Here is a 26633-nt window from a genome sequence, read left to right on the forward strand (position 1 = left end):
AGTGACAGTGGGTTAATAATGCCCAAGATGATCTCTTCAAAACATTGCTTTCTTAGCATTAGCATTGAACGTTAGCATTAGAAATGTGGCATTTTTCACTGCATTTGGAAGTTACCAAACTTGATTTATGGCAGGGCTATATTCCTGCAGTAAATTATTCTCTTGCTTAAAGCTTGTATTGCATAGCTAATTTTTTGCTAGTGCAGTGACACTCTTGTTGTGCAAATCACGATGACAAGCAGAAAAGTTGAGCAGGGACAGGTAGGGGATTTCTTCATGATATGGTGCTCCTTATGCCTGCCTCTCTTGCTGCAGGTTATTCTTGTTCTTTCTCCAGTCTGGAAAAGACCAACTTTCATCTACTTTTTTAGATAGTATTTGTCCTTTATTAGAAATTCTTTGGCAATGGATTATACAGAATCAAGGGAATTGCTTTGTCACCACCAACCTCCCATTCCCTGCCCCCCCTGGCAGCACTAATGGCCATTAGCATTAATTATTTAAAGTTCCTTGTTTTGCACACAGAAAGCAGTAATCAATGTTCCATGCCAGGTACATGGTTGTGTACCCCCAGACTCTGGTACTTTACCTAAACCTCATCTTTCAAAGTGTCTGTTTTCTTTGTTACAGCCTTTGGTTTTTATTCAGCATGGTGTAAGCGCTATTTAGAAAGCTTGAGGGTTGTTTTTTTTTCCAGGCAGGAACATTTTCTCTGTAAATGTTAACCTTATGACACAGTCTGAAATCTTTTTCTTGCGTTTTTATTCATCTCCAACTAATTTTCAACACTTGTGCACTCTGGGCTGAAGACAACATAATGGCAAAACCTAATGGATGACCTTTCCACTTAGACTCACACGTGCCTTATTTTGCTGTTGGATATAGATGGTCCACAAGATGTCCACTTTGGAAGTTTTAAGGAATTGCGAGAAGTGAAAATCTAGACACAGCTGGTTTTCTCCTTCATGTGCAAAACCACCCCAAAACTTAAAAGCGTTGAGCAGTAGCCACAGATGTTTTAAGACATAAATAAGATGATAGTCTGGCTTCCAGACTGGCCCTTAGCAATTCCAGGAACCTTTGTCCTGTGAGTGGATTGTGCAAACTGATATTGAATTGTTCCAACTTCAGTTGAAATCCCATTGAAATTTATACTTTTGTGTCAGTGTGTGGTGAAGAGCAAAGTGTTCACACCAGCTGGCCTCCACATGGATGACTCCTATGGAGCCTAGAGGTAGATCTTCCTTAGGATTCAACTCTAGATAATTTTGATCTACCATCTTTAAAACATGGGGCTGTGAAGCAGGGCACATTGTATCTGGTGTCCCTTTAGATAATTTTTGAGCATTTATGGCCTTCTGAGCTTTCACCAGAATCAAGCCCAGGCTGTGGTGTGGGTCTGTAGTCACACATTGCATTTGTATATGCTCAGTAAAGCAGAATTTACCATGTGATGTGTTCCCTTCCCATGTTAATTAGGTTGCATAAAGACAAAGGAGTTGAGAAAAAAATGTTCTTGTAAGAATAGAGGAGAATTGCATGTTAGAAACAGCAACACTTGGGGTCACAGTTTTGTCCCATGTGTTCTTCCATGAACTCGTCATAGGCAGGGTTAGGAACCTTACAACTTCCCAGCTCCAAAAGTTGTACCACATAAGACTGAACAATTAACACGTGCCACATTGAAGTAAGCTGAGTTGAGGCCTTAATTCATGGACCACTTTGCTCACAACATAACAGTGTCACGCAACAGAAATACAGCTCCTGATGGGTGATGGCATTAAGAGTGCCTAAGTCATGCTACAAAACTTGCTTAATGATTTGTATTTTTTACCCTATGTTACAAAATGTAGTTGAGCAGATGGATGCAGCCAGCTGTACATAGAGCTTTAGGGAGTACTGGCGAGAAAAGAGAGAGGGTTTTGTTAAGATAAATGTAATAATCTCTGTGATAATTAGTTTAATTTAGATCCCTGCATCTGACTCATTTTTGACTAACCTTGTATGAAGCCTTTCTTGTCTTGCTGACGAGTCTGTGAATTTAGTTTGATTACAATCCCTTTTTTTGTTCTTGTGGATTGCTCACTGATCACTGATATTTTTCATTAAGCAGTTGCTTTATTACATTGTTATTTAGAGGGGAGTAATTTGTGTTTTCTAATTAATTTAATTCCAGGCACATTTAGTAAGTAGCTACAATGAGCCCATTCAAGGGGTTTTAGGTCATATTGACATTGTTTGCCAGATGTGCTTGTTTGTTTTAAAACATTGTTAACTCTGTGATGACAACAGTCCCATTCAATTGCTTGACTCTTTAATCTTCTCTAATCTGCATCTCCAAAACTCCACAAAATTAGAAGATGCATTTCAGGTGCTGGTGAGAGGTGTCCATAGGCAGCAAATCACAGAGGAATTGTACTGCAAGCAGTGTCAGTATAAACTATTACTGTTCTAGTATCAGAGCAGGGACAAGCCTTTTGGCTTCTCTTAGGCAGGGGTGTGGAGCTATTACTCCAACCACTAAAAAGCTGGACAATGCCAGAAAGATGCAAGCTGGGTGTTAAGTCCACACTTGGCCCATTTACCTCTGAAAAATTTGCAGTGAGGCTTCAGGGGAGAACGGGCAGCCTTGGAAGGATGAGCTTCCAAGCAAGGCACGGTGTGAGCAGTGATGAGACACGTTAATGGAATCAAAAGATGAATATTGTAATTCATAGCTGTCAATATTCCAGATTCATAGGCTTGGGCAATGTCTTTCCCGGAAGCTTTTTGGAAAAGCTTGGCGTTTTCTCGCTAGTGGTGCTCCCAGGATTTGGGGGTTATTCAAGCTTTTCGTGTTCATCACTGTTAAATACTGTATCCATTCCATCATCTGAGCATGAAAACTACCCATTATACCTATCATTTGCTCATTTGGCCTGCTGCGTCAAGAGCTGGAGTTCTGAAATGAGACCCTAATTAGATGAATAAATAACATTTTCACAGGGAAATGTACAGGCAGGTTATTCCCCTGACTATAAGCTTGTCCCATGAAAAACTACTAACATTTGGTAACGTGTTCTGCAGTCACTTATTTTGGTGAAAAGTCAATTATTGCTTGTTCTGCAGCAAAGTCTGGCACAGAGCAGTGACACTGTAAGATACACTGGCCTCTGAAGGACTCGCCAAACAATGGTCTTGATGTGTTTTCCATTACTTTTCAACTGTTTTCCATCTCTTTGGGATCAGAACAGGCAAAATTAATGACAAACTTGAAGGAAAGGTTTGTTCAGTACTTCATACTTATTAAATTTTAACGTTTAATGTTTGTGATGCAATAAACTGAATTCTGATACAATATGAATGAACAGCCCAGCTGCATTTCTGCTTTATATTTTGGAGGGAGCATTTAAATTGCTGTAATATCTTTTCTGTCTCATGCTGGTGTGTTAAGGGTGCATGTGTGCACAGGGATCTGTTCTACCTATTGATTTAATGGGAAAGAGCATCTCTTGGAAAGGGAGAGTAAACGTGTGTGCACGCACGTGGAAGGAGGGAGAGAGAGAGGAGAATCTCTGTCTGTGTGTTTATCTCTGATAAATGATGCCTGTTAAAAGTGTGACTTGCTATGAACATTATTAGCGCTTTCCTCTTTAAGTGTGTTATACAAACATAGTCCCCGTCAGCAAAAATGAAGCTGCAGTCTTGATTGTTTAGTTCAAACAGTTTTGATGTTTCATTGTCCCTCGATCAATCAGTGCCTGGAGGGGATATCAGCTATTGGCTGGGAATGCATCAGTGACATGCAGAGCACAGATATTCCTCAAAAGCTTGAAAATATTTCATTTAAAATCCTCGTTGCAGTATGCATTCCAGTTTGAGAGCAACAGCAAAGTGAGCTCTGTTTATCATTTTTAATTGTGGATCTTCCCTATTCAGAACTAACATTTCCCAAATTACCTTAAAGTAGGCATCTTCCTAGACAGATTTGTAATTCACTTGCATCACTTATTTTATTCTCTGTGTAAAAGTTAGATGAGGGCATGGGTTTTAGAATAAACAAAATGCATAAAGTAGAAAACGTAATGCGGCATAAATGCCACATAAATCACATGCTAAAGACAAAAGCAGATTTCAAACATCTGAATTACTGAGCACTTAATGTGCAATGTAATCTGTGTTTAGGTTTATGTTTGTTTCTGGAGTGTCACACAGAGCAAAATATGGGGAGTTTCCTCTCTTCCAACAGTTGTAGAAAAGGGAGGTCTTGGGCATTCTTGCAAAAGGCACAAGAAAGAGCTTTTCCTGCATTTGTAGGTAACCCCCTGGACAAGTGTTTCCTTTGCTACTGGTAACTGGGCTATATGCACAAGTAGTTGATTGAAATCTCTCTTGAGTTCTCTTGCTCATCACAGAGCGAGTAAGAGGCTGCTTCAAAATGCAAAATTGTCCTTGAAAAAACCTTCCCTGGTGCCTTCCCAGTTGTTTCTTCCTTTACATCAACTGCAACCTGTGTAAACCACCCTTCTCCAAGCTCCTGAGCTTCCCCCCCAGGGGTCAAGGCACTGGTTGTGCTTGTTCTCAAGCCACAGCTCTCTGAAATTGTAGCTAACAGATAAAACCTCTGGCTTCAAAGATTTACGCTGAGGATGGACAGGAAGGAAAACGTGTTTTCTCAGCAATATTCACATTTTTAGGGATAAAACCTTATTCTTCCTCATGCTTTTGTTTTCCTTTGCCCAGCCCGCACCTCTAGGCTCAAGCCAGTGCCCGTTTTCCCGTTCAAAAATCAGTTTCTAGAGGAATACTTTTTAAAAAATCAACCTGTTTGCCCTGCGCCTCCGCGATTGGTCCGATAAAATCGCCGAGCCGATCGCGTCAAAAGGAAAGAGCCTCGGCTTAATTGTGAGCTAAGTCTCCCGTAATCCAGGGGAGCATTTGAGATTCTGCCCGAGCGCTGGGTTTCGGCAGCCACTGAGGGCTGTGGGTTTCTCTCCCAGCCTCCCGGCTGCTGCAGCACAAGTCAGCATAGCTAATGCAGATAGAGAGCTCCCCCCCCGCTCCCTCTTCCCCGCTCCCGTCTCTCGCTCGCTCTCCCTCTCCCTGTGCTTTGATTCGATATGAACAGACTGGTAACTCCAATGCGAGAGCGAAAGCTGACATAACTCTGCAGATGGCTACGTTCGGATGATACACCTAGGGATTTTTCTTTAAGGGAAGGTAACGTTTAATGCTAATGTTTATTTTTCCCTTGTTGCCATTTTTCAGGACTGCCGGTCCCAAAGAAGAGCCCAAAGTCGGTAAGCACTTCTCAGCTACTATTTTTTGTCTGTTTGTCTGCTCTGAAGGGGAAAGGCATGAGTTTGGCTTGTTTGCTTTGTGGGTCTTGATTGTTTTAAGTTGTCTTTCTGTTGCAACCATGATTACCTTGCACGGCTCCTGCTGCATGGGGCGACTAGAGAGGAATGCAGTACGGAAGGGGGACTTGTTTGCAAATAAAGCCTCAGGTTTACAGATCCGCTTCCCTGACAGATGAGGTTCTCTGCCATTTAACTTACCAAAAAAGACAGCTATTGTTTCCTTTTAGAAAGATGGGAGGCTCCACCTTCTTGCCAGATAGCAATTCCTGTCGGGTGCTCATAGGCACCAACCTTTTCCATTAACTCCCTGAGTTTTCTTGAGTACCCTTGGCTGAATTATTAACGGAATGGGAAAGCACGCACCTTGTCGAGGGAGACAAAGCATGAACGGAGCATGATTACAGTTCCCAGGGAATACAGTCAGCTGTCTGGGTGCTTGCTCTGGAGGCATTTTCATACTGAGCAGGATTGTGCTGCAGGTGTAAGATTCCTAATTTTTTTTTAAAAAGCAACAATAGAACAGTATTTTCTTGTCCCCTCTGATCTTATTTCCATGTAAAGCTGTTACCTGGATGACATGTTTGCTAGCAGCACGGAAGCCGTGATCTAAAGTATCTCTAAAGCTCCATGCATGATATTATGGAAGAAATTAATGTGCTATTTGTATGCAACAAAAAGAAATGTTTTATTTTTAAAGGAAATGAAATACTTAAAGCCTGAAAGTTTGCAGTTATCTGTTGGGAGTGAGGGAAAGGCAGAATTCTCTCCTGGGAGCTTTGGGGAAGCAGAGCGAGTGAGGTGTTTGCCGTGTTGTAAGATGGTGTGAAACTTCACTGACAGTCCCCGATGGGTGCCAAAACCTGCAGCTGGGCACAGCCCACCTCACAAACCTGGGCAAGAGGTTCATGAAGAGGCTGAGCAGAAGGCTCTTGCTTTTAATACGAGCTCTCTGTTCATCCAAAAAGAAAAGCCCTGAAATAATTAATGTGATTCTGATGGCTTAGGGCAGCGCTGATTAAAGTCATGTGAGCCCAGGCCTCTACCATTGTCAGCTCGCATTAATGTTGGGAGGCAGAAGTGCGGGGTGTGCTCCCTCGCAAATCACAGCCTTGTCAGACCCTGCGTGCTCGCTGCTGTCATACGTGGGGATTATTTCAGCCTTCGGAAAAACAGAAGCGAGTGTGTAAAATACATACGCATCAGGCACGTTTCTATTCTCTGCCTCCACTTTTTCCCCTGGTCAGAGCAGGATTGGCTGCACGCGATTCGGACTCCCGACTTCTGTCATTAAACCAGCCCTAATCAATGAGTTTTGGTCTTTCCACAGCCTGAAGGCTCCCACTCTGCCACACGCACATTTGGCATCGGGTGAAGCGGGATCCTGCTGTGTCAGACACCTCCCTGGTTGACAGCTATGCACCGTAAAAATCAGCAGTATCTAAATCCATGTCAGGCTAATCCTGCCTTGGTGAACAAAGAGGCTGCTTACAAACAGGTGTAGCTGTGCAACAGCAGATTTCTCCTTACTACTTGCTTTGAGGAACCTGTCAGCCTTGGGAAAGCAGTTCCATTCCCTCGTGTGCCTCTCCTGAGTGCTCTCACTTTGCTCCAGGGTCCCTTCAGTAATTTTTCCTATGGTCCTAGGCGGTGCTGTTGCCTCTACAGCACAGGATTCACAAAGAGCAGAGCCTCCTGTTCCCCCTGCCTGCACACGGGATCGTTGGCAGCGGCAATTAGCAGGGATGTTGTGGTCTGCCGCATTGTGCGGCGGCTTTAATGACCGACAGCTCCTTGGAGGGCAGAGCCGAGAGCTCAGCTGAGCCGGTGCAGCCGCTTCTTCATCCCCAGGCGTTGGTGACATGCAGGGGTTGAGCACGGAAACCTGGAGCAAAGTGCATCAGGGCATCCGTGTGCAGAGGAGGAAATTGTTCTCGAGGCTCTCTGGGATGGATTTACACAAACTCCAGAGCTCGCGTGGCCAAGGCTATGGTCAAAAGCAGGGAAGTGGTGATGTTGCAAACACTGTCCTTCCTCGGTTTGTTGAAGGGCTGCTGCTCAGCTGCGGGGTGAGGGGAGCCCAACCCAACCCTTTTGGCCATGAAGATCTCCTCATGGCAGGTGAGAGCCAGGCCTGCCCCACTGGCGCGCTCCCAGGCTGGGATACCATCTCACTGGACTCTGTGCCGGTGTTTCCCAGGGATGCACTGAATCCCAGGGACTCCCAGTTTGCTGCTGCACTGGCAGCGATGGGGTGAGTGTGGGTGCTGCCAGTGGAGCCTGTGCCATGGGCTGTCCCCAGCACTGCACAGCTGCCTGTGGGGCTAGGGGGGAATGTGCTGCCCATTTCCCCCGTGCCCTTTGCGCAATGCAAGGCGACAGTTTTCCAGCATTGCTTGTTTAAAAAGTGAGCTGCAGCCAGAGGATAATGTACGTCCAGGCTGGGAGCAGTGGGCTTGATCTTAACTTGTCCTTATTCTTTGTTTCTTCTGCTGCATTGGGGAAGTCATGACTCAGGTGTCTATCCTCTTCTGCTTTGCTCAAGAGATGAGCCCTCTCTTGTTACTTCATGTCCTTTCCCAAAGTTCAGACGCATTCCCAACTTATTGCCAGTGGCTGCTCTTTCTCAAGCAAGTCCTAATTTTAGCTGTCAGCCCCAATTCCCAAAAGGCCAGCTTCAGGTTTTTGGAACTGCCTGGCTGTGGGGAGGTGTTTTAGCCTCTTGGAGAGGTTTGCTGGGGCTGTGACACAGCCTCGGAATATTTTTCCTGCTCAGTTTTCTTGGGCTGTATTTTTCAGCCTGTGTGTATCTTCTGATGAGCTTTGCACTTCTCAAATTTTAAGGAGAATTTTTAAACCTTGGGGAAAGGGTCAAATTAGTAAAAGAAACCTTTTGCAGTCATACATGGGACTGGACATTTCCAAGTTCTTTATTCTCTATTCCCCCACCAAAGATATGCTCCCAGCAGCTCTCTGTGCTGCTGTTTGCTGTTGCTGCAGCTCTCTGTTTTCACTTTCCCATTGATTCTTTTTTAGATGAAAATGGATAATATTTTTGCATTGAACAACCAAGGAAATATGGTTTTGGTGTGCAAGTTCTCTAGTATATAAATTTCCCCTGGAATTATCGTGGGATAACATGGATAAAACCAAAATTTTTTTCTTTTTTTTTCCCCTTGTTGTTTGCATCAAAATACTCCACAAGGGGGCAAAGATTTCCATTTCCAGCTCAGTTTACTTCACTACCAGGACCAGTTTCTCCAAAATGCTCTAGAGCAAAAAATCTGCAGCTAGATCATCAGAAGACAAGATCACTGCAGGGGGCAGAAAGTGCTAAGCTCTTCCAAAAATCTATTTTTTTTCTTTCAGATTTAAATAAATACATTGTCAGCATAGCTGAATTGTGGCCAAAAATGCAATTCCTCTGCACAGCCTGCTCCTGACAAGAGACTTTGTCACATATTTTGGGTGGATAGGCAGCACCTGGGACTCCGCCAGTGTCCTGTTTTTGTCACAAGGAGAAACTGGTTCCACAGCATGTTTGTACAACACATCCCTCTTCATTCAGAGACCATTTCCCCCCCCTACCTTGAACTGCCACAGAAGAGACCACAGAAATTCTCCCTTTTTGCAGTTTTATGCATTTGTCTTCTGTTTTGCAGGATGAGCACTGCAAAGTTTCGGCCAAGGTGTTGAGAAGCTGGCACAGGCTGCTGGCACCTGACCTGGGCCTTGGGTAGTGTATGAGAAGCTGCAGTTTTCCATGGATTTATTTTGTCAGGGCTGTAAGGGGTTTCATCCCACCACCTGTATTTAAGTGTGCAGTCTGCTTAAATGGACTCAAGGTAGTCATTTTAGTCTTGCTTTCTAGCCACTTTTAGTCAAGAGTCTTTCTGGCAACCTGTTGATGTTTATCAGCAGCTCTGGAGAAGATTGTGGGCTCCAGAGGGTCAGGGATGCTCTTACTGACTTGGGTAGTTCAGTGCCCCATGCTCTTGGCAGCTACTGTCAGAAGTCAATACAATTCAGCTGATCTGCTTTGCTTTGCACTGAAAAGCATGATCAGCATCTCAGGGTGAGGTCTGAACTGCTCTCTCTGCAGGACTCAGTCACCAAACAGCCCAGTGCTCATCTGGCCGCAATTTAGCTGCTTTCCTGCCTGTATGTGTGAACTGAATGAGCCAGATAGCAAGATCCAGACCAAGGAGGATTGGCCCTGAAGCTAGGAACAAGGCAGGAGATGGAGAACCCATCCTTTCATTGGCATTATGCTCATCTCTCTTGGGAAAGCTCCACTTGTACCAGGACACAAACAAACCTCTTTATCTGAGCAGTCCCCATGGGAGGGGCATTGCAGTGACCCCCTGCAATTCCTCATGGGGATGATATGTTGAAGCTGCTACAGCATGTGGAAAGAATTTTGGCCCCAAACCTTTTTGGCCTCCTCTGGTGATGTGAAAGTCAATAAATATTGTCTTGAATTAATTTAATTACACATATGCATTATTACTGTGGTTGAGTTCCCCTTTTTCTGGTCCCCTCTTAAACTCCTAAACAGAGATGTTTCAGGCTTTTTGAGGGAGTTATTTTTGGGGAAGATAACTTTCCCTCTGAAGAATTTTTCCCTTATTTCTTGAAAAATGTCTATGTATTTGCAATTGAAACTGTAGTTTAATTAGAGATGGTTTTACTTGAGATATGCTGACACTTCCATTTGCAACCCAAATACGAAATGGAATTCTTAGTTTGTTCAAAATTTAAACCTTTCATATCACAAAGCGAGAGCACTTTTTGAAGTTTAAACTTTGTTTCTTTTTAAATCAGAAAGTTTTCAAAGTGTTCTCGCTATTTCTTCAGGGGCTGAATAAAGCTTCACATTTTAGTCCCTGTACTCCACATTCTGTAACCCAGCTATTTCCAGTGATATTGGCCTGAAGTTTCACGGGATGCTTGTAGTTATTTTAGTAGTTTGGCCAAACAAACAAACCAATCCAGATGGCTGAACTGAGAGATGTAAAATGTTTTTGTATTTTTTTTTTAAATTACAAAGGAGTGATTATCCCCAGCATAGCTGTTTTAAAATGGCTTCATTTAAAAACTGAAAGGCTATGTGTGAATTAGCTTCATTTACCACTTAAAAAGCTATAAATGTTGGAAATTGTTTCAGATATTTGTATTTGAAAGTCTGGAGATGAGTAATCACAGCAGGTATGCTTTGTTCAAAATTGCTTTAAAGGACAAAGGCAATTTCATGTTCTTTGAAAGATCTAGTCTATCCTTTAAAAGATGCTGGTAGTGAATCAACAACTTGAATGCAAGGCTGAGAGGTCAAAGTCATTTGGGCTGTTGGACCTGTTTTTTTTTTTTTTTCCAGTGTAAACCTGAAGTATGTGCAACTTAACAACAATCTAATCTGTTGGGATTTTTTTAAGACTCAAAAAGGGGGCACTTTGTATGGCAACTTTCTCCTCTGTAATTATTTCATCCCTTCTGTGATGGAGCATTGGCTGCCTGGGGTTTCCTGTCCGGAGTGAAGCAAGGGGTCCCCAGACCTGTGGGCACATCAGCCCTCTGTGCTGATCTGCTCTGTGTTTGCCACCCTAACCTGTTTGGTTCCTGAAAGCAGAGACTTCTGTTGCAGTGTTTTCAGGTACCCTCTGCCAGCAGGAGGCTTTAAATTTCTTGGTGCCAGTGGCTGACCCCTTTTAGCTGGGAAATAGTGGAAGTAGGAAAAACAACCTCTGAGAGTCTGTTTTTCCAGACACAGTTCCCTGTGTCAGAGCAGGTGGGAGATTGCACTGAACCTTGATGTCAACCCAAGGTCATCTTAAAAGAGCATTGAAAAGCATTTGCTGAACAGTTTGGGGAGCTCTTGTTGGGGGAGGATTTTTCTGCATATTGAGCAGTACAAATCCTGGCACTGCAGATGTGACTTGTGCTTCATTTGAACACACTGTTGTGAGTTTAAGAACTACGTACCCTGCTTAGCTAAATAGTGAGCAGGCAGAACTCTTGACATGCTGCTTTGGAATAAACCCTGAATGTAGGCAGACACATTTTTTCCTGTTTTAATATGCTCAATTAAAACAAGGAAATCAAACTGCAAATAGACATTTTCACATTTGTGAAGGTCTGCAGAAATCCTGTGGATGCTCTGGGAAGCAGAGCCATCAAAGGGATGTTGTCCAGCCATTTGTGGTGTGGGGGCTTGCAAGAGCTGCAGAGGAAAAGTGATCTTGCATAGTAAGGTCTGTGCTTGAATCTGATTCAGAGGGACAGTTTGAGTTTTCACAGTGAAATCTGGTACTTTTTCCTTTTTCTTTCAGGGTCAAGTTAGACCATAATGTTATCTGAGTAGAAGGTTGTTGAGTTTTTCTACCTTAATGCGGGAAAAAATAAGTGCACTGAAACTAGTAACCTATAGTGAGATTTAGATCTGTCTTATGTGTTAGATGGAAAAATGCATATTTTTTTATGATAAATGACTTTGTTTTGCATGTGTCTTTCTGTCAGTCTGCCTATCAAAATCTGTCATCGGGGAATTAAACTGTACCCAGCATTAACTAGCAGAAAAACCATAATTTATATATTTACTTATGTGCATGCAGAAACCCTGATCAAAGAAGGGAGAAAAATTGATGGCAAACACCCACTCAAAGACCAATAACCGTCTGTTCTCTCTCTCTCTCCCTCTCCTTCCACTTGCTTTCCTTCCTTACAGCAACCACTTGAAAGGAAAGACAGCCAAAACAGTTCCCAGCACAGCGTCTCCAGCCACCGCAGCGGGCACACCGCGTCCCCCGTGCACAGCACGCAGGTGCTGCCGGACTACAGCGCCGCGGAGGCACCGCCTGCGGACCAGCCGGACACTTCTGGGCAGAAGAAGCCAGATCCGTTCAAAATCTGGGCCCAGTCCAGGAGCATGTATGAAAGCCGACGTGAGTATATGAAGCAGGTGTGGTTGCTAAGGCTACGGCTCCGGCAGCTGCTCCCTGTGTGTTTTCTTTGCGAAGGGCTGGATCTTTTTAGATTTCTGTTGAAAATGTAAGGCTTCAGTTGGTTAATTCGGTGTCTGCCAGTGATGTCTACTTGGTAGAGCTGCGGTTTCCTCTCTGGTGAGGACCGAATTTAGATCATCTCTAGGAAAGGGCACATAAAGCTTTAAATGAAAAATCCCTTTAGAATTAAAGACCGTCTTTTCCCCTATGTTTTTATTTTACTTTTCAGGTAGGCTGAAGGAGAATTTCCAAGTTTGTTATCTAGATCCTAAACTCTTTTTTGATGTTAAGACTCGTTGTCTGATATGCATAGGAATTTCAGTGAGGAAGGGAAGTAATTAGTTTGCTGAAATTCATATCAGATGCTTTTCAGCCTCACTCTGGGGAGGAGAAAATCCAGCTGAGCCATTTTACTTTGACCAGAGTGGACACTTTAACAATACAGATATCAAATGCATATTGTAAGTGGCTTTTATGGCAATTAATAATCTGCGCACTTGGCTAATAGTTCAGCAAGGTTTTGACTCTGCTCCAAGACTATAAATATGGTTTCAATCAGCTTCTTCTCTGCAAACAGAATAAACACATTGGCTTTGCTTTAATTGCACTGCTGAAGATGATCAAATTTGTAAAAGCTTCTTTAAGAATTAGAGTATGAGGTTCCTTTTGAAAGGCAGTAGTAACTTCAGTTACTGAAAAGGGAGTTTCAAAGTCTTCATTCTGTGAGAGTATCACCTGCAGTTTGATTTTAATGTCCTAACTGGAAATTGGTAAAACCAGTACGAAATGAACGTTACTTCAGAATGAAAAATGGTAGGACTGTTTTTCTCTGACCAAACGAGTCACTTTGAAGTCTTATATGCTGGAAAAATTAAATCATGAGTCACAGTTTCTTGGCTGAAGATTCTTCTCTTTGGATTGAATGTCTCAGCAATGCAGTTTGTAGGTGTCTCAGCTTCTGTGCACTGCTTCCCTTCCCATCCCTTCTCAGAGATTAGGTGTGCTGACCCTGCGGGCTCTTGTACCAGGTCATACTGATCTGCGAGTGCAGTGACAGAACTTGTACAAGCAGCTCACTGAAACAGGAAAAAGGGGCAAGAGCTGAGGGATGGTGACTATTCAGCCCTGCAGAGCTGTGGGTAGAGCTCCTCCTTCTCCTGCCCTGGTGGACAAGGCTGAGGCTGTTCTGTGGCACTGGCGTTGCCACTGCTCAGCTCACATGGTTCCTGTTGGCGCTGTGCTGGCATTGCCTCTGACCCCCTGCAGCTACTTAGCTAATTTCTAATTAACTGTTTAACTCCTACTAATTAGTCATTAGTATCAGCTTAGCAGCCTTAACTCCTGTCTGTCTTTCCTGATAAAACCCAAGACTGAGCTGGAGAAATCCTGAAGTGCACAGGCAGGCAATTGCCCTTTTGTGTCCACTTCCAGCACCATGTACTAAATCCTCCCTCTTTCCTCAGTGGCTGCAGTTATCTTGTAGAGGTTTTATCCTTGTCTGTGAATAGAGGCCTTCAACAGGCCTTTTCACTGTCCCTTGACCACCTGTTTTCCCACACCCCATCTTTCCCTGTGCCACAATCCTCACTGCTAGGCCTGTTGCTAGACTGGGATCTGCTACACCCCTTCAGCTTCCCTGTCTCACCTTTCCGTGGTCCAGCATCTCTGTAGTGGTGTTGATCCTCTTCTACCGCTTCAGTCCTTGTCTCCCGCCTCTTCTACCAGATGAGACTTACCTGCTTCTCTACCACCTTTCCATCCCCTTGCTCTTCCTTTCCAGGAAGGTGTTTTCTGAGGTTTCTTGATTTCATAGATAGAAGGCTTTTCAAGAGTGGCCAAAGTGTGATATGGTCTTGTCTCCTTGTAAACTTGTGCCACTTGAAGTGTCCAAGAGCCTATGAATTTCCAACCCTAAGCTGGAGTGAAGCACATTCCCTGGGGATTAACCTGCATTCTTAGCTAGTGACATGGCTTTACTGTACCTAATGAAGTGTGAAGAAAAACAGGAAAGATAAGTGAAAAATGGAGTTGGACACACTCTGTCTCCTGGCATGGTCTGATCCCGTAGTGTGACTGGTGGTTTTATTTAGAGATTCCTGGTCAGCTCCTTCTCCTTCCCTCACAAAGCCCTCACTTCTCACCAGTCTCATAAATGGAGGCTGTGGTTCGCAGCTGAAACCTGGGTGTGCTGCCCTGGGAGCTTGCAGGGAGGCACCGCGTTTCCTTCCCTTTGTTATGAACCTGAATCATCCCTTAGAGACTCAGTTCCCAGTGTTGCCCAAGCACCAACTGTGTGGCTCTCTGATCACTCAGAGAGAGCTCTGCTGACACAGAGCACCAGAGCGTGTGGTGGGAGAAACCATTCCCTGGGCACTCCAGTTTCATTGTCTTCTGCTCCACATGTGCTGTTCTTCGTGTTTGTACCCAGCTGCAGTTCAGTTTAACCCTGTGCCACCTTTGGCTGGTGGAGATACAGTCATATCATCGCTTCCTTCTTTATTTGAGCGCTCGTTCCCTTTGGCTTTGGGTCTGAGGTTAGCATCTCCCGTGACATCCATAGCTTTGGGTGCTAGATGTGACTCTCTCTGCAGTCTTCTGATGAAAGTGTGAACAGAACTAAATGAATGTCTGATGTACAGCAGGAGGATGCCACCCTAGTGCCAGTGCTGAGGGTGGCTGATACATCCAGTAACCAGGCATTTCGTGGGTGCTAAAATCCTCCACTGCCTGAGGAGGTCCAGCTCAGCTCTCTCAACTACCCAGGCCAGGGCTTGCTCTCTGTTGATTGCTGGCCTTAAATTTTAAAAAACCAGAAAAAGATTATGAAATGTTCTTTTGAGAGGCAGGGTCTTGAACCCCCAACAAGTGGACTGAAAAACAGCAACAACCCTTTGCGTTGAAGCATATGATGAATTTTAAAAGGATAGAATTTTAGAGCATTAGATCATCTTAAATGTTTTATTTTTTCCCATTTGTGAAATTGTTCAGCATAAAGAGTACATAGTGCAATTTTTCAAGTGCAGCTGACACAAGAAGATGAATTCATTAGCCCCAGCCCAGACAGATTTTTTTTATCTAAAAATAATAATATAAGGAGGTTTTATTCAATATATGAATTCATCGTCTCCAGGATATTTCTAAGAAGTACTGAATCTATAATGAACACCTACTGCCTTTTTTGCTGGGAGTGCATCCCACTGTTACTAACATTAATAATAAGAATGTAGACATGGGAAGCACAAGCAACAGTTTAATTTTTCAGAATTGGTAAAATGTGTTCTTCCTCTATTCGAGTTGTCCTTGGATCAGTATTTCATTAAAAAGGACTGCGTTTGCCTTATGTGACCTATCTCACTGAAGCCATTGGTAGAGCAGAATTAAGTTCAAAAGCACCAGCTAACCCATAATTGTGTTAAAAGCATGTGTTTTTTTGATTTACCCAATGCATCTTCATATCAGGAAGCACTCTTAATTCTGCAATGGCTCCATCACTGTATCTGGACCCTGGCTGAGTGGCAGCAGATGAGAACTGCAACTTTATTCCACAAATGTGGGTTAAAGTTCCTTCACGTGCAGCTCCCCAGGGTGAGGGGATCAGCCTTGCGAGGTGCTGAGTGCTTTGGCTCCGGTCCAAGGAAGCTTATTTTCAAGCTGTAAACCCAAAAGGACTGGGGATGCTTTAAGGCTAAGGCTGAGCTCAAATGCTCTGCTGCAATCTGTCCCAGAGTTGCCAGTCTTTGCTGGATTAGGACGTTTGAGAATAGCTGGCTTTGTGCTGAGTGAATGTGAAAACAGATCATTTGGTGGCGATAACAAATGCACTCTTTGCTGGTGCTAAGTTTTAGCTGCCTGAGCTCCTCGTTATTGGTAACTCATTGCTGCTCGTGGGAGTTGTGTACATGAATCAGAGAGAAGGACAAACCCTTAAGGTTTAAAAACTGAAACTGTTCCAGGATCCAGGAATGACACACATGAAGAGCACTCAGTGAGAGGAACAGCAATTGAATGGCTTAGCAGAGAGCCACAATTCTAAAAACCTCGCACTGTTTTATTGAAATATATTTTTATAATATGCTTTTTATTTTTCAATGTATTATTAAACTTCCTTAAAGATTAACGCAATCTGTTGTCAAATTTTTCTCATGTGGCCTGATTGCTTTGCAAAATACCGTATCCTACATATGGCCATCTGTCAAAACAGCAGTGACAAAATGAATTAATCTGAATTGCAGATGTGTTAATGAATCCCTTTGAAGGGCTTAAGCATTTAATTAAAAGTAAAGCAGAACACGATAGATAATTTTTAAAGCTTTTAAAATATTCTAAGTTATCATTAATATTTGAATTTTATTTTCAGGCACATAATTTGTTTGGTAGGATTTTTCTCTCCTCAAATCTAATTAAAATAATACAAACAAGTCTTGACCCCGGTGTGTAGTGTTCACTCACCAGCAATTACATAGAATTAAAAATATTTGCACAATGATACAAACATTAGATACTTTCTCCCTAAAATAGAAAAGAAAAACACTCTCCAGAAATTGCAGCCGCCTTCTGATCAGGCTGACTTTCAAGATGATGGTTAATAAAAGCCCTTTGGTAGGGTTATGTCCTTTTATTATATTAATAGTAGACAAACAGTTACAGTCATACTCTTGGACACACAGATGTGTCCGTGCCCTTAGGGAAAGTCTTGCTAAAAAGGACAGTACTACTCGTAGTACTCACAGCACGTCGAGTGAGCAGCGGAGGGAGGGAGTGGAGTCTTAGGCAGGCTCCATGGCTCACTCACGGCATCACACCCTCCCCAAACATCACTGACAGAGCTTGGTCATCTTGTCAAGAACATGCTGAAGCCATCTTTCAAAAGCTTCCTGTGCCACCAGAAGGGTTGGTTAAAAGGAGAAGGCAAAAAAACCTGGAATTCTACTGCAGTGGGGTAGTTTGGAAAATGAGTTTCTTGCAAATATGGAACCTCCTGAGATTTTATGGCTAAATTGCAGGATTTCTCAACTCTGACACTCTCCAACAGCTTCAGTGAGACTGTTCACTCTTAGTTTCAGACTTGTCTTCATATACTTTGCTGAATCTGGACCTTAAACCTTTTATACTTTGCCAAGCTATGAGTCACTGAGAGTGCTGCTGCCTCAAATGAGCCAGTGACTAAAGCAAACTCATACTGATCATTCTTGAATCCATCTTGTGTTGAAACTGATGTCACACTGGACAGATTTTTCTTTTATATAACATATAAGATAATTGTTGAAATTTGTATAGAAAAGTTTGATTAAAATTGCCTCTAATTAAACACCATGTTCATTGTTCATCACCACATATTTAGAATGTTTTTAACATTAGAAAAAAATATTTACATTTGAAAAACTAACCATGTCATGAAAGTGAAAATTTTTTTTGTAGCAAAGTATATTTAAGGTGTTCTTAAAGAAATTTTCCCTCTGAGGAGAAAAAAGAGGTTGTCCAAATATACCTGCATGCATGTGCATAAATGTATGAATTCATATGTGTGTTTATTATATATCCACATGTGCACAGGCGTGTGCAGATAGATGTGAAATTTAGTGTGTCATAATCCGTAGTACCTATAACCTTAAAAAATTATGCATGAAAGCCTAACATGATCCATAAAGTCACAATTACTTAAATGAACTAACAAGAAAGAAGATACATTAAGCTCTGCAAAACTGTAAAATTAATATTACAGCTATGTCACCTTCGCCTGCAACTGGACTGAGCAAGGGTGAGAGAGAGAGAGAAATCAATTCCACGAGTTTTGGAGAATGTAAGACTGTGCCGAGAATGTATCTGTGTCTTGTGATGTCTTGTTCTGGTGTCATTGCTGCTCTGTGGCGGGGGGCTCTTCATCACCAAGGGAGTCTGGCAGGGCCATACGCCAAGGTTAGCCACCAGGGTGCAAAGCACTCGCTTTACTGTGTCCTGGCTGGCGGCGGATCGCGTAGGCGGTGGTGGGGTGGGCGTATCATGGTCCTGTTTCGTTCATGAGTTTGCCCACGTGGCTCATCGTCGGAGCTGCATTACTCACTTCTCTTCCATTCCTCCTCATGGCCCCAGCAGAACTCTTCTTACCACTTTTGCAATGCTCTCCAAGTGCTCTGGTTTCATTCACGACGAGCAGACTGGCAAATTTTAGCCATTTGGGCTATGCACATGTTTTATCAGAGTCAGACATGCTTGAGATCAGTCAAGGTATGGGGATGCAATGAATGACTCCTAGAGGCCATTTTCCATTCGTTTTCAGCAGAGTTTGAGCACCACCATTTTTCTCTTTAAGTAGGGAAAGTGGCTTCTCTGAAGTGCTAATGAATAATGGGAGAGCCTAAAATAATTTTCCACTAGGGAACCTCAGGGGGTCCCACCTCACCTGCACTGAAGCACAGAGGTGGATGGGTGTTCTGGGCTGTGCCAGTGAATCACTGTACTGCAGAGCTAGTGGTCAAAGGAGTTTTGCTTGGTTTGTACTCACTCTGTGTAAATGTGTGTTGTCTGTATGTCTGTCGCATCTGTGTTCCACCTCTCTGTAATCCTTCCAGTGGAAGGAGCGTTACATGGATGAACTGGCTTCTTTGGGGGATAGACTTGTCTTTTTATGTTGCTTTGGTTTGATGCTGCCGGTCCGGCCGGGCTTGCTGTTCCCTCCAGCAGCATTAATTGTCTTGTTGGTACCCAAACCAGGGACATACGGCATCGTTCAGTGAGACTGGAGAGCTGACAAATGGGAAGGTGTTGAGAGATGCCGAGGAAACGGGCTCTGCTGAAGGTCTCTGCAGAAGCCACTTTACCTCTGACAGATCCAGCACGCACTATTAATTGGTTGGGGCCAGCCTTTGCCAAAATAGCCTGCGAAGGGCTGGAGAGACACTTCCGAGTGTCTCTGCTCGTCACGCTCCCCTCGCTGAAGGCAGTGACAAACACCAATTAATTCATTGTCTGAATTCTGCTGTTGTGCCACACGTCTGTAGGGTGGAGAGCTGCCTTCAGCCAGAACAGATGAACCACTCAGGCACCCAGTGTATTCATCACCTGACTGCTCTGTAATTGTGTCTGGACAAAAATTATTCTCCAGTTCAGTAAGGGCATGGGTTTTAAGCTTAGTTTATAACTGCAGGTAATTAAAGTGTGAAAAGATTATATATAAAGCCAGTTTAAATGAAAATATCAAAGCAGACATCTGTACCTTACCACTCACCTATCCATTTAATTTTTAGTATTCCCAGATCTTCAGTTCATATTGTATTTTAATCCTCTTGAATCATTGAAGAGAGACCATCAGAGCTAACCAAAAGTCTTAACACTGAAAAGCACCAGACCAGACCCAAATCATTGCACATTAGGCATAGGCAGTGTAAAATGCAATTAGGGCCCAATCCGACACTCACTGATGTCAATGGAAAAGAACCTGCTCATAGATACAGAAAACTAAATGATGTTTCATTAAACATGCTGCATCCTGTGTCTGAGTAGGCACTTATTTAAATCAGATTCCTGAATTATATACTTTGGTTTCTTTACTGAAAATATAGGCAGCTGACTGGTAAAGGAACAGCTTTTTATTATCATTAATTATAAATTTTGGGAGGGGATCATTACAAAATTAGTCAATGTTACAGATACTATCCAATAAATATTAAAGGAACCTGAAGTTGTCTTCTGATATGATTTAATGTTAGCAATTAGTTTTGCATTTTTTAAAAAGGATGAAAGCAAGCATGAGTAAGTTAATATAAAACATTACTGTTCAACTGCTCTTCAAGGTTAGTACTTCACTGTATGTAATATTCATTGTAACAACCTAGCTGGTGTTCCATACTAATGAGTAGGTGAGGTTGGGCTTTTTTTTATATTTCCAACTTGTTTTATCTCTTCAGTGGTTTTGCAGAGCCTGTACTCAAGCAAGTGAGAGTCAGGAAAGCTGCATTGTTTTGAGTGGAGCTCTTCTGATTTACAACAACTGGGGATCTGTCCCATTGTTATTTAAAGTAGTGTTAGTAGAAAGACAGAAAACTATGCTTGGGAAAGTTAATTAAACAGTAGAAGTCATAACAAGTGGCTCTTTTGTCTCCTGTGAAAGAGAAGACAGCTGTATTGTTTCTGGCAGAGTAATTCTCTGTTGTACACATTTACTTATTGATGATTTGGAAGAGGCTCTTGCTCTGGGTAATGATGCTAATATTGACAGAAGGAGATATTATAGTGATAAACAAATGGCAAGTCACAGTTAGACACCTAGAAAGTAGAAACCACTGCATAATTTTTAGTAGTGATTGAAATAATAATCCTTTAGTATTTAAAATTTTGTTTGCGATATTGTCTGAAAACTCAAGACCACCTTATTTGAAGGTTAAAATTGAGTAGCGGACCCCCCTACACATACATCTGAATAGTCCTGACTTGGTTATAAAGGTGTAGTTTTTTGATTAAAAATTACAGTTTTTCTTCTCTCCCTTCAGTTCCAGATTACCAAGAGCAGGATATCTTTCTATGGAGAAAGGAAACCGGTTTTGGATTTAGGATTCTAGGTGGAAATGAGCCTGGAGAACCTGTGAGTATCATGTTTTAACTCACGACATCTTTCAGAGTCATGGCAGTAGCATGTATAGATGTGCAGAACTGTTCTATAGCATGGCTGTTAAAGTAACTTGTGGATTATATATATCCTGCAACTCCTCCCCACCCTCCCTTTAAAAAAAACCCCAGAACTCCATAACAGAAATGGTTTTTTTTTCTTCTTCTACTTTTGTTGTAAACCAGATAAAAACACATAGGTCTGAAATTGCCTGGATGCTGAGAAAAGGATGTCCTGGTCAGGTTTGCAAGTATTTTGATCTTAGAATGCCAGGTTTTCTATTTGCTCGATCCTCTTCTCGAATTCACTCAACTTCTTTACCATAAATTCAGTGCCTGTGGGAGGTGTCGTCCTTTCACATGCTGCACAGGTCACAACTAGGTAGTGGCAGCATGAATGTCCATGTTTTTCCCTGCCAAAATTATTTTGCTCATTTATGGGAAGAGAGATCATGAATTCATCTCACATTAAAGTAACTCCACAGAACTCAGTGAAGATAAACCAAGACTGAGTTGGTGGACAGGCGAGTGGTGCCAAGCTTGTAAACCCTAGAGGCAACTGAAAGAGTAACTCAATCTCAACCTCCCTGACAAGACCCTCAGTGCTTTTAACCGTCTTCCTGTCTGGTCACTGTCTGGTTGAACGAGTTTCCCAAGGCTATCTGTCATTAGAGTGAATGGACTGCCTAAAGAAACAAGATGTCAATTTATTACAATTCCATGATGTGGCTCCATTCACACAGAGCTGCTTTCACAGGAGCAACTTTCCTGACCAGCAGACATTTGTCAACAATTTCACGTCCCTACTAAATTGGGTCTAACTATGAGTGCCCCTTGCTTCCAGCTGGCTGTTGGGCTGGTTCTCATTTGTCTCTCTTCCTCTGCTAATTCATCAGATTTACATCGGTCACATTGTACCGCTGGGTGCTGCTGATGCTGACGGCCGCCTGAGATCGGGTGATGAACTGATCTGTGTGGATGGGACGCCTGTTGTCGGGAAATCACACCAGCTTGTCGTCCAGCTTATGCAACAGGCAGCCAAACAAGGTCATGTCAATCTGACCGTCAGGCGCAAAGTGGTTTACACAGGTAGGCTGCAGTGTTTCTCTGCAGGGGTTGCTTTTCTTGCCAGGCTCCCATCTGCTCAGCAAATGGTTTAAAGGAAAAAAAGCTTCTCCTTCTAGTACTGGGAAAACTCAGGGGATGTGTTGTTCTTCTTCCTCTTTTGCCTGTTTTTAGTCTTTTTTGTTCTTGATCAAATAAGTTTCAAGTATTTTTTTCCCAGTCAAGAGTCTCTCAATCTCGGTTGGATTTCCCAGTCTTCGTGAAGGTTTTGGATAAAATGAGGAACTGTTTGGTTGCAGTATATCGTTTTTAGTTCTACTTATACAGCAACAGCACTGTGGCTGACTGCCTGTGTTTTCTGTTTACTTCCTGAAATAAATGTGCTGCCTGATAGTCACCCTTAAACTGGGAGTGAGAGAAGAAAGCTGAAGAGTCCACAGGAGGGGAGGTGAAGGCACTGGTGTGTGGTGTCCCCTGTCCTAGGCTCGGGGAAACTTCAACATGTAGTCAACCAACTGCAGGATGGAAAACTGTAAACATTGTTGGTTCTGGTGATGCAGGGCGTGCATGTTTGTTATCATAGAGTCATAGAATGCTTTGGGTTGGAAAGGACCTTAAAGATCATCCAGTTCCAACCCTTCTGCCATGGGCACCTTCCACTAGACCAGATTGCTCAGGTCTAGAGAGGTTTCTGTATGCTGAATTATGCTGGGCACTGTGCACACACTGCACAAGTGTAGGGTTTAAATGGACAAAAAAGAAGCTGGCAGAAAGACAGAGATGCAGAGAGAAGTGACACTGCCTGGTGGCACCCAGATGAGTGACCGAAAAATGTCCTGATAGCAAAGAAAATGGAAGACATGAGCATGAGCTTTCTAAATGACATGTGACCTCATGCTTAATATTGGAGAGTAACTTTGGGGTGCTGCCTCTTTCTGTGTGAATCCCTTTAGGGAGCTCAATTTTGGCATTTCATTTAGCTCACTTATTCAGAAAGAAAGGATATTGTGTAGCCTTTCAAGTTTAGGCATCATCGGATAAATAGGCAGCGCTGTACTTTGATCTTAAAGAGCATCAAAATAACATTCAGTTTGGAAATGAGGCCCTCAGTGGAAGTTAGGACTAGAAAAGTACCTCTAAAATAGCTCTGTGTTCTTATCCAGGACTGAGCTCCTTCTGCACAATATTAGATGCTCATTTCTCATTTCGTTCCTCCTTCACTTTGTGGATTGAACACCAGGTAATGTCTCTCCTCTGACAGCCTCTCTTTAATTCCTGACCAAGGGCTGCCAATGTGAGAGAAGCTTCAGGAGAAGAGCTTTGGGAGGAAGGGGAAGGGCAGCTGAATTTTGGTATTGTTTTTGTGCATAGATTTTCTATTCAGTTTTACAGCCTCCAGGCTGGAAATTACCATGAAAGATTTAGATGCATGAGATCTCTCTTGATATTTCATTCAGAGGCATGTTACTCCAGACCGAGCTATTTCTGAATCATTTCAAATGTGGACACTTACTCTAGGATAAATTATTCAGAATCCCTTCTTTCACCTTATAGTTGCAGGCTTTTAAATTCTGGTATAACTCTGTAGAGAAGGCTGTTCCTGAATTTTGGTCCCTTGTTCCTCCTGTCATCCGTATGCCAGTAGAAAAAAGATTGTTCACCTAAATGGGTACTCTCTGTCTTGAGATTCATGTAGGGGGAATTTTATGAGCCTGTATTCTTAATATGTAGAATACTATATATTTAGTAGATACTTTAAGTGCAGATGGCACTTCTATCCAAGGATATTTTAAAGTCTTTTTTCTTTGGACCACGATTTTAGAGGATTAGATTTTGTTTGCTTTTTTTCTGTTGCTTTTAAGATCTTCAACTTAATTTTGATTCACCAAATTGGAGAAGTGACCTGATTAGTGGAGGCAGGCATTCAGCAGGGACAAGTGCAATATGCTGCTCTCAGCTGCACAAATGGGCTGCAGAGAACAGGCTGAGCAACACGAAGTGGAAGCTGTTGTGGGCCATGAGCTTTACGCTGAGGTTGGCTCAGGTGAAGGAAAACACTCTGCTGGGATGTAGGCAGGGGGGAACTCTCCTGATTTCCCAGCAGATGATGGCTTAGTGCAATATGGTCCAGCACTTCAAGAAAGACATGTTTGAGTTGGAGAGAGCCCAACTGGAGGGAGTCCAGAGGACCAGGGAGAATAAGGAGAGCTCTGGAAAACATGGTCTGCAAGGAAATACTGTGAACAAATTTGGATTCTTTAGCTTAAAGCAGAGAAGGGGGAGGAGGTATTGTACTCCTCAAGACTATAAGAGGCTGCTGCAAAGAGGAAGGGAATAATATGTTCTCCATATGCCTGTTAGATAGCACTAGAAATAATAGCCTTATGTTGCAGCAGGGAAGATTTAAGTCCGATATTGCAACCAATAGATTGCCTGGGGAGATATTTAACAGCTGATTAGACAAACATCTGTCAGGACTGACACTAAGTATAGTTGGCCCTCACTCAAGCAGAGTTTGGACTAAGCAATTTTTTTGAGACTTCTTCAAGCCTTGTGGTAGCTGATTAGATTTTAAACTCTACTACCCCTTCCAATTTCAATTGCTGTTGAACACTTGTTTAATGTTAATGTTAACAGTGTTTAATGGTTTCCCTGTCTGTGCCAGTTGCTGATAGTTGCTGGTTCTTCTGTCCAGAATAGTTTGCTTCACAGGTTGTTTTGCTAGTGTGGGAGATTGTTATTACTTATGATCCCATTAATCAAAGGCAATCAGTGCTACCTAACTGATAACACTGAGTTTAAAAATACACAGGTGTTGTGATGGATGTGTGATATTACTGTCTCTCCTCGTGGCTTGTGCACGTATATACAGCTGTACATATATAACTGAAATGAGGATGTGACAGCTCAAGGAGGCACCTTTCAACTAATGTACTCTAGGTTTAAAATGCCACCAAGCACCCAAGCACACAGCACTCCACTGGTTTAACCATACTGCTGCTGCAGTTTGGCAGTGAAAGGCTTTGGCCGTGTGACCATACACGGAAGAGGGTGAGCATGTGTGGTCAGTGCTATCACTGAAGCTGTTGGTTGTGACATCCAAAAGGATACAGAGCCCTTGGTCATTATGGCTGTGATCTGTAGACTAAAGCAGGTGATTTTCTCCTGCCTTTTTCCTCAGTAGTGATCTCTTTTCAAACACTAAATGGCGCAGCCTGCTCAAACAATCTTTCTTCCCCTCCTCCCCAGTTCCCAAGGCAGAGAATGAAGTCCCATCCCCGGCCTCTTCCCACCACAGCAGCAACCAGCCGGCCTCGCTGACGGAGGAGAAGCGAACGCCGCAGGGCAGCCAGAACTCCCTCAACACCGTCAGCTCGGGCAGCGGCAGCACCAGTGGCATCGGCAGCGGTGGTGGCGGGGGCAGTGGCGTTGTCAGCACCGTGGTCCAGCCCTACGATGTGGAAATCCGCCGCGGCGAGAACGAGGGGTTCGGCTTTGTCATCGTCTCGTCCGTGAGCAGGCCCGAGGCGGGGACGACGTTCGGTGAGTCGTGGAGTTTTTTAAATGCGCCTCAAATGAGACGCAGGTTTGAGCACTGCAGCACAAGGAGGCGAGTGGGGATCTGTTTAATTAAAAGTCGTGAGCGTGCCCCAATTTATGTAATTAATAGCTTAATCGGAGGCAAAGACTTGGTAGGTGTTTGCCTCCTGGGTTTTGTTCAGCACTGAGTCGAGAGAAACAAAATGAGAAATCCTAACCTGAAGAGCAAAATTGCCACCAGTGGCAGTTGCTGATGGTCGCTTTCTGGGAGAGCCTTTCTGGGGTTTGCTCTCAGAAGAGCTGCTGGGGATCCTCCCAGTGATGCTGTTTGCTAGTGCAGAAATGGAGCAGGTGGAATGAAATACGTCTCCTAATGGTGGAATCGAGCCAGTTGATTTAAAAGCAGTACTGCTTAAACTGATTAACTTCTCTTTGGCAATCAGGGTTATTCTGATCCTCATTATGGAGTGAACCTGCTGATAGATGGAAAGTTTTAATTAATAGTGCTTGCTGGTAATACATAAAATGCAGAATACTGTTAAAAAAACAGGATGTTTTTTTGACCAATTTCACCTCTTCCCAAATCCATTTCTTCAGAGTAGGGTGAAATGAAGTATATGCAATGTCACACATAATGTCCTGCCCTAACAGAGGGTGATCGTGGTTTCTGTTTGAAGACAGTCTTTCTGCCAGGCAGACACCCATTTCCAGGTGTTGCTGCAAAGGAGGTGTGTGTAAGCTGGTTTTGCAAGTATGCTCAGAACTGCCTGTTCTTGAGCAGGAGTGTCATTGCAAGGAGGAAAGCAGTCAGAGATGCTATTTTCTTCCCTTTCCATCTCCTCCAAAAGGGCCAGAGGCAGCATCCACTTGGACTTTGTAGTGGAAAAAGGTATTCCCTCTCCGTTAATCTGTGGCAGATGTTAGGGATGGAGGGGGAGAGGAAAAGGCAGAGCACATGCCTTGGCCTTCTTCACACTACCTCTCACAGCAGGGTTGTGGTTTGCAGACAAAATGTATTGGAGGCTCCCTGTACAGCTTGAGGGTTCCTGGGGCATGCAAGTGCAAGAAGTGGCCTTTCCCTCTTTATCCTAGG

The 26633-nt window shown here is 43.3% G+C and overlaps 1 protein-coding gene across 18 annotated transcripts in view; it reads left to right on the forward strand.

Moving 5' to 3' along the window:
- MAGI1 (membrane associated guanylate kinase, WW and PDZ domain containing 1) overlaps positions 1–26633 on the forward strand; it is a 337673-nt gene that overhangs the window by 294658 nt on the left and 16382 nt on the right. For all 18 annotated transcript variants that reach the window (XM_039388377.1, XM_027722937.2, XM_039388374.1 and 15 more), the window contains 6 exons: positions 5248–5279; positions 12058–12274; positions 18057–18134; positions 20821–20912; positions 21832–22024; positions 25250–25543. In XM_039388377.1, coding sequence (XP_039244311.1) covers positions 5248–5279; positions 12058–12274; positions 18057–18134; positions 20821–20912; positions 21832–22024; positions 25250–25543 — 906 coding nt within the window. The remainder of the gene's footprint in view (positions 1–5247; positions 5280–12057; positions 12275–18056; positions 18135–20820; positions 20913–21831; positions 22025–25249; positions 25544–26633) is intronic.

Source organism: Pipra filicauda, unplaced genomic scaffold (assembly GCF_003945595.2).
Source record: "Pipra filicauda isolate LSUMZ 115617 unplaced genomic scaffold, ASM394559v2 scaffold63_size3267554_pilon, whole genome shotgun sequence".
Lineage (NCBI taxonomy): Eukaryota > Metazoa > Chordata > Aves > Passeriformes > Pipridae > Pipra > Pipra filicauda.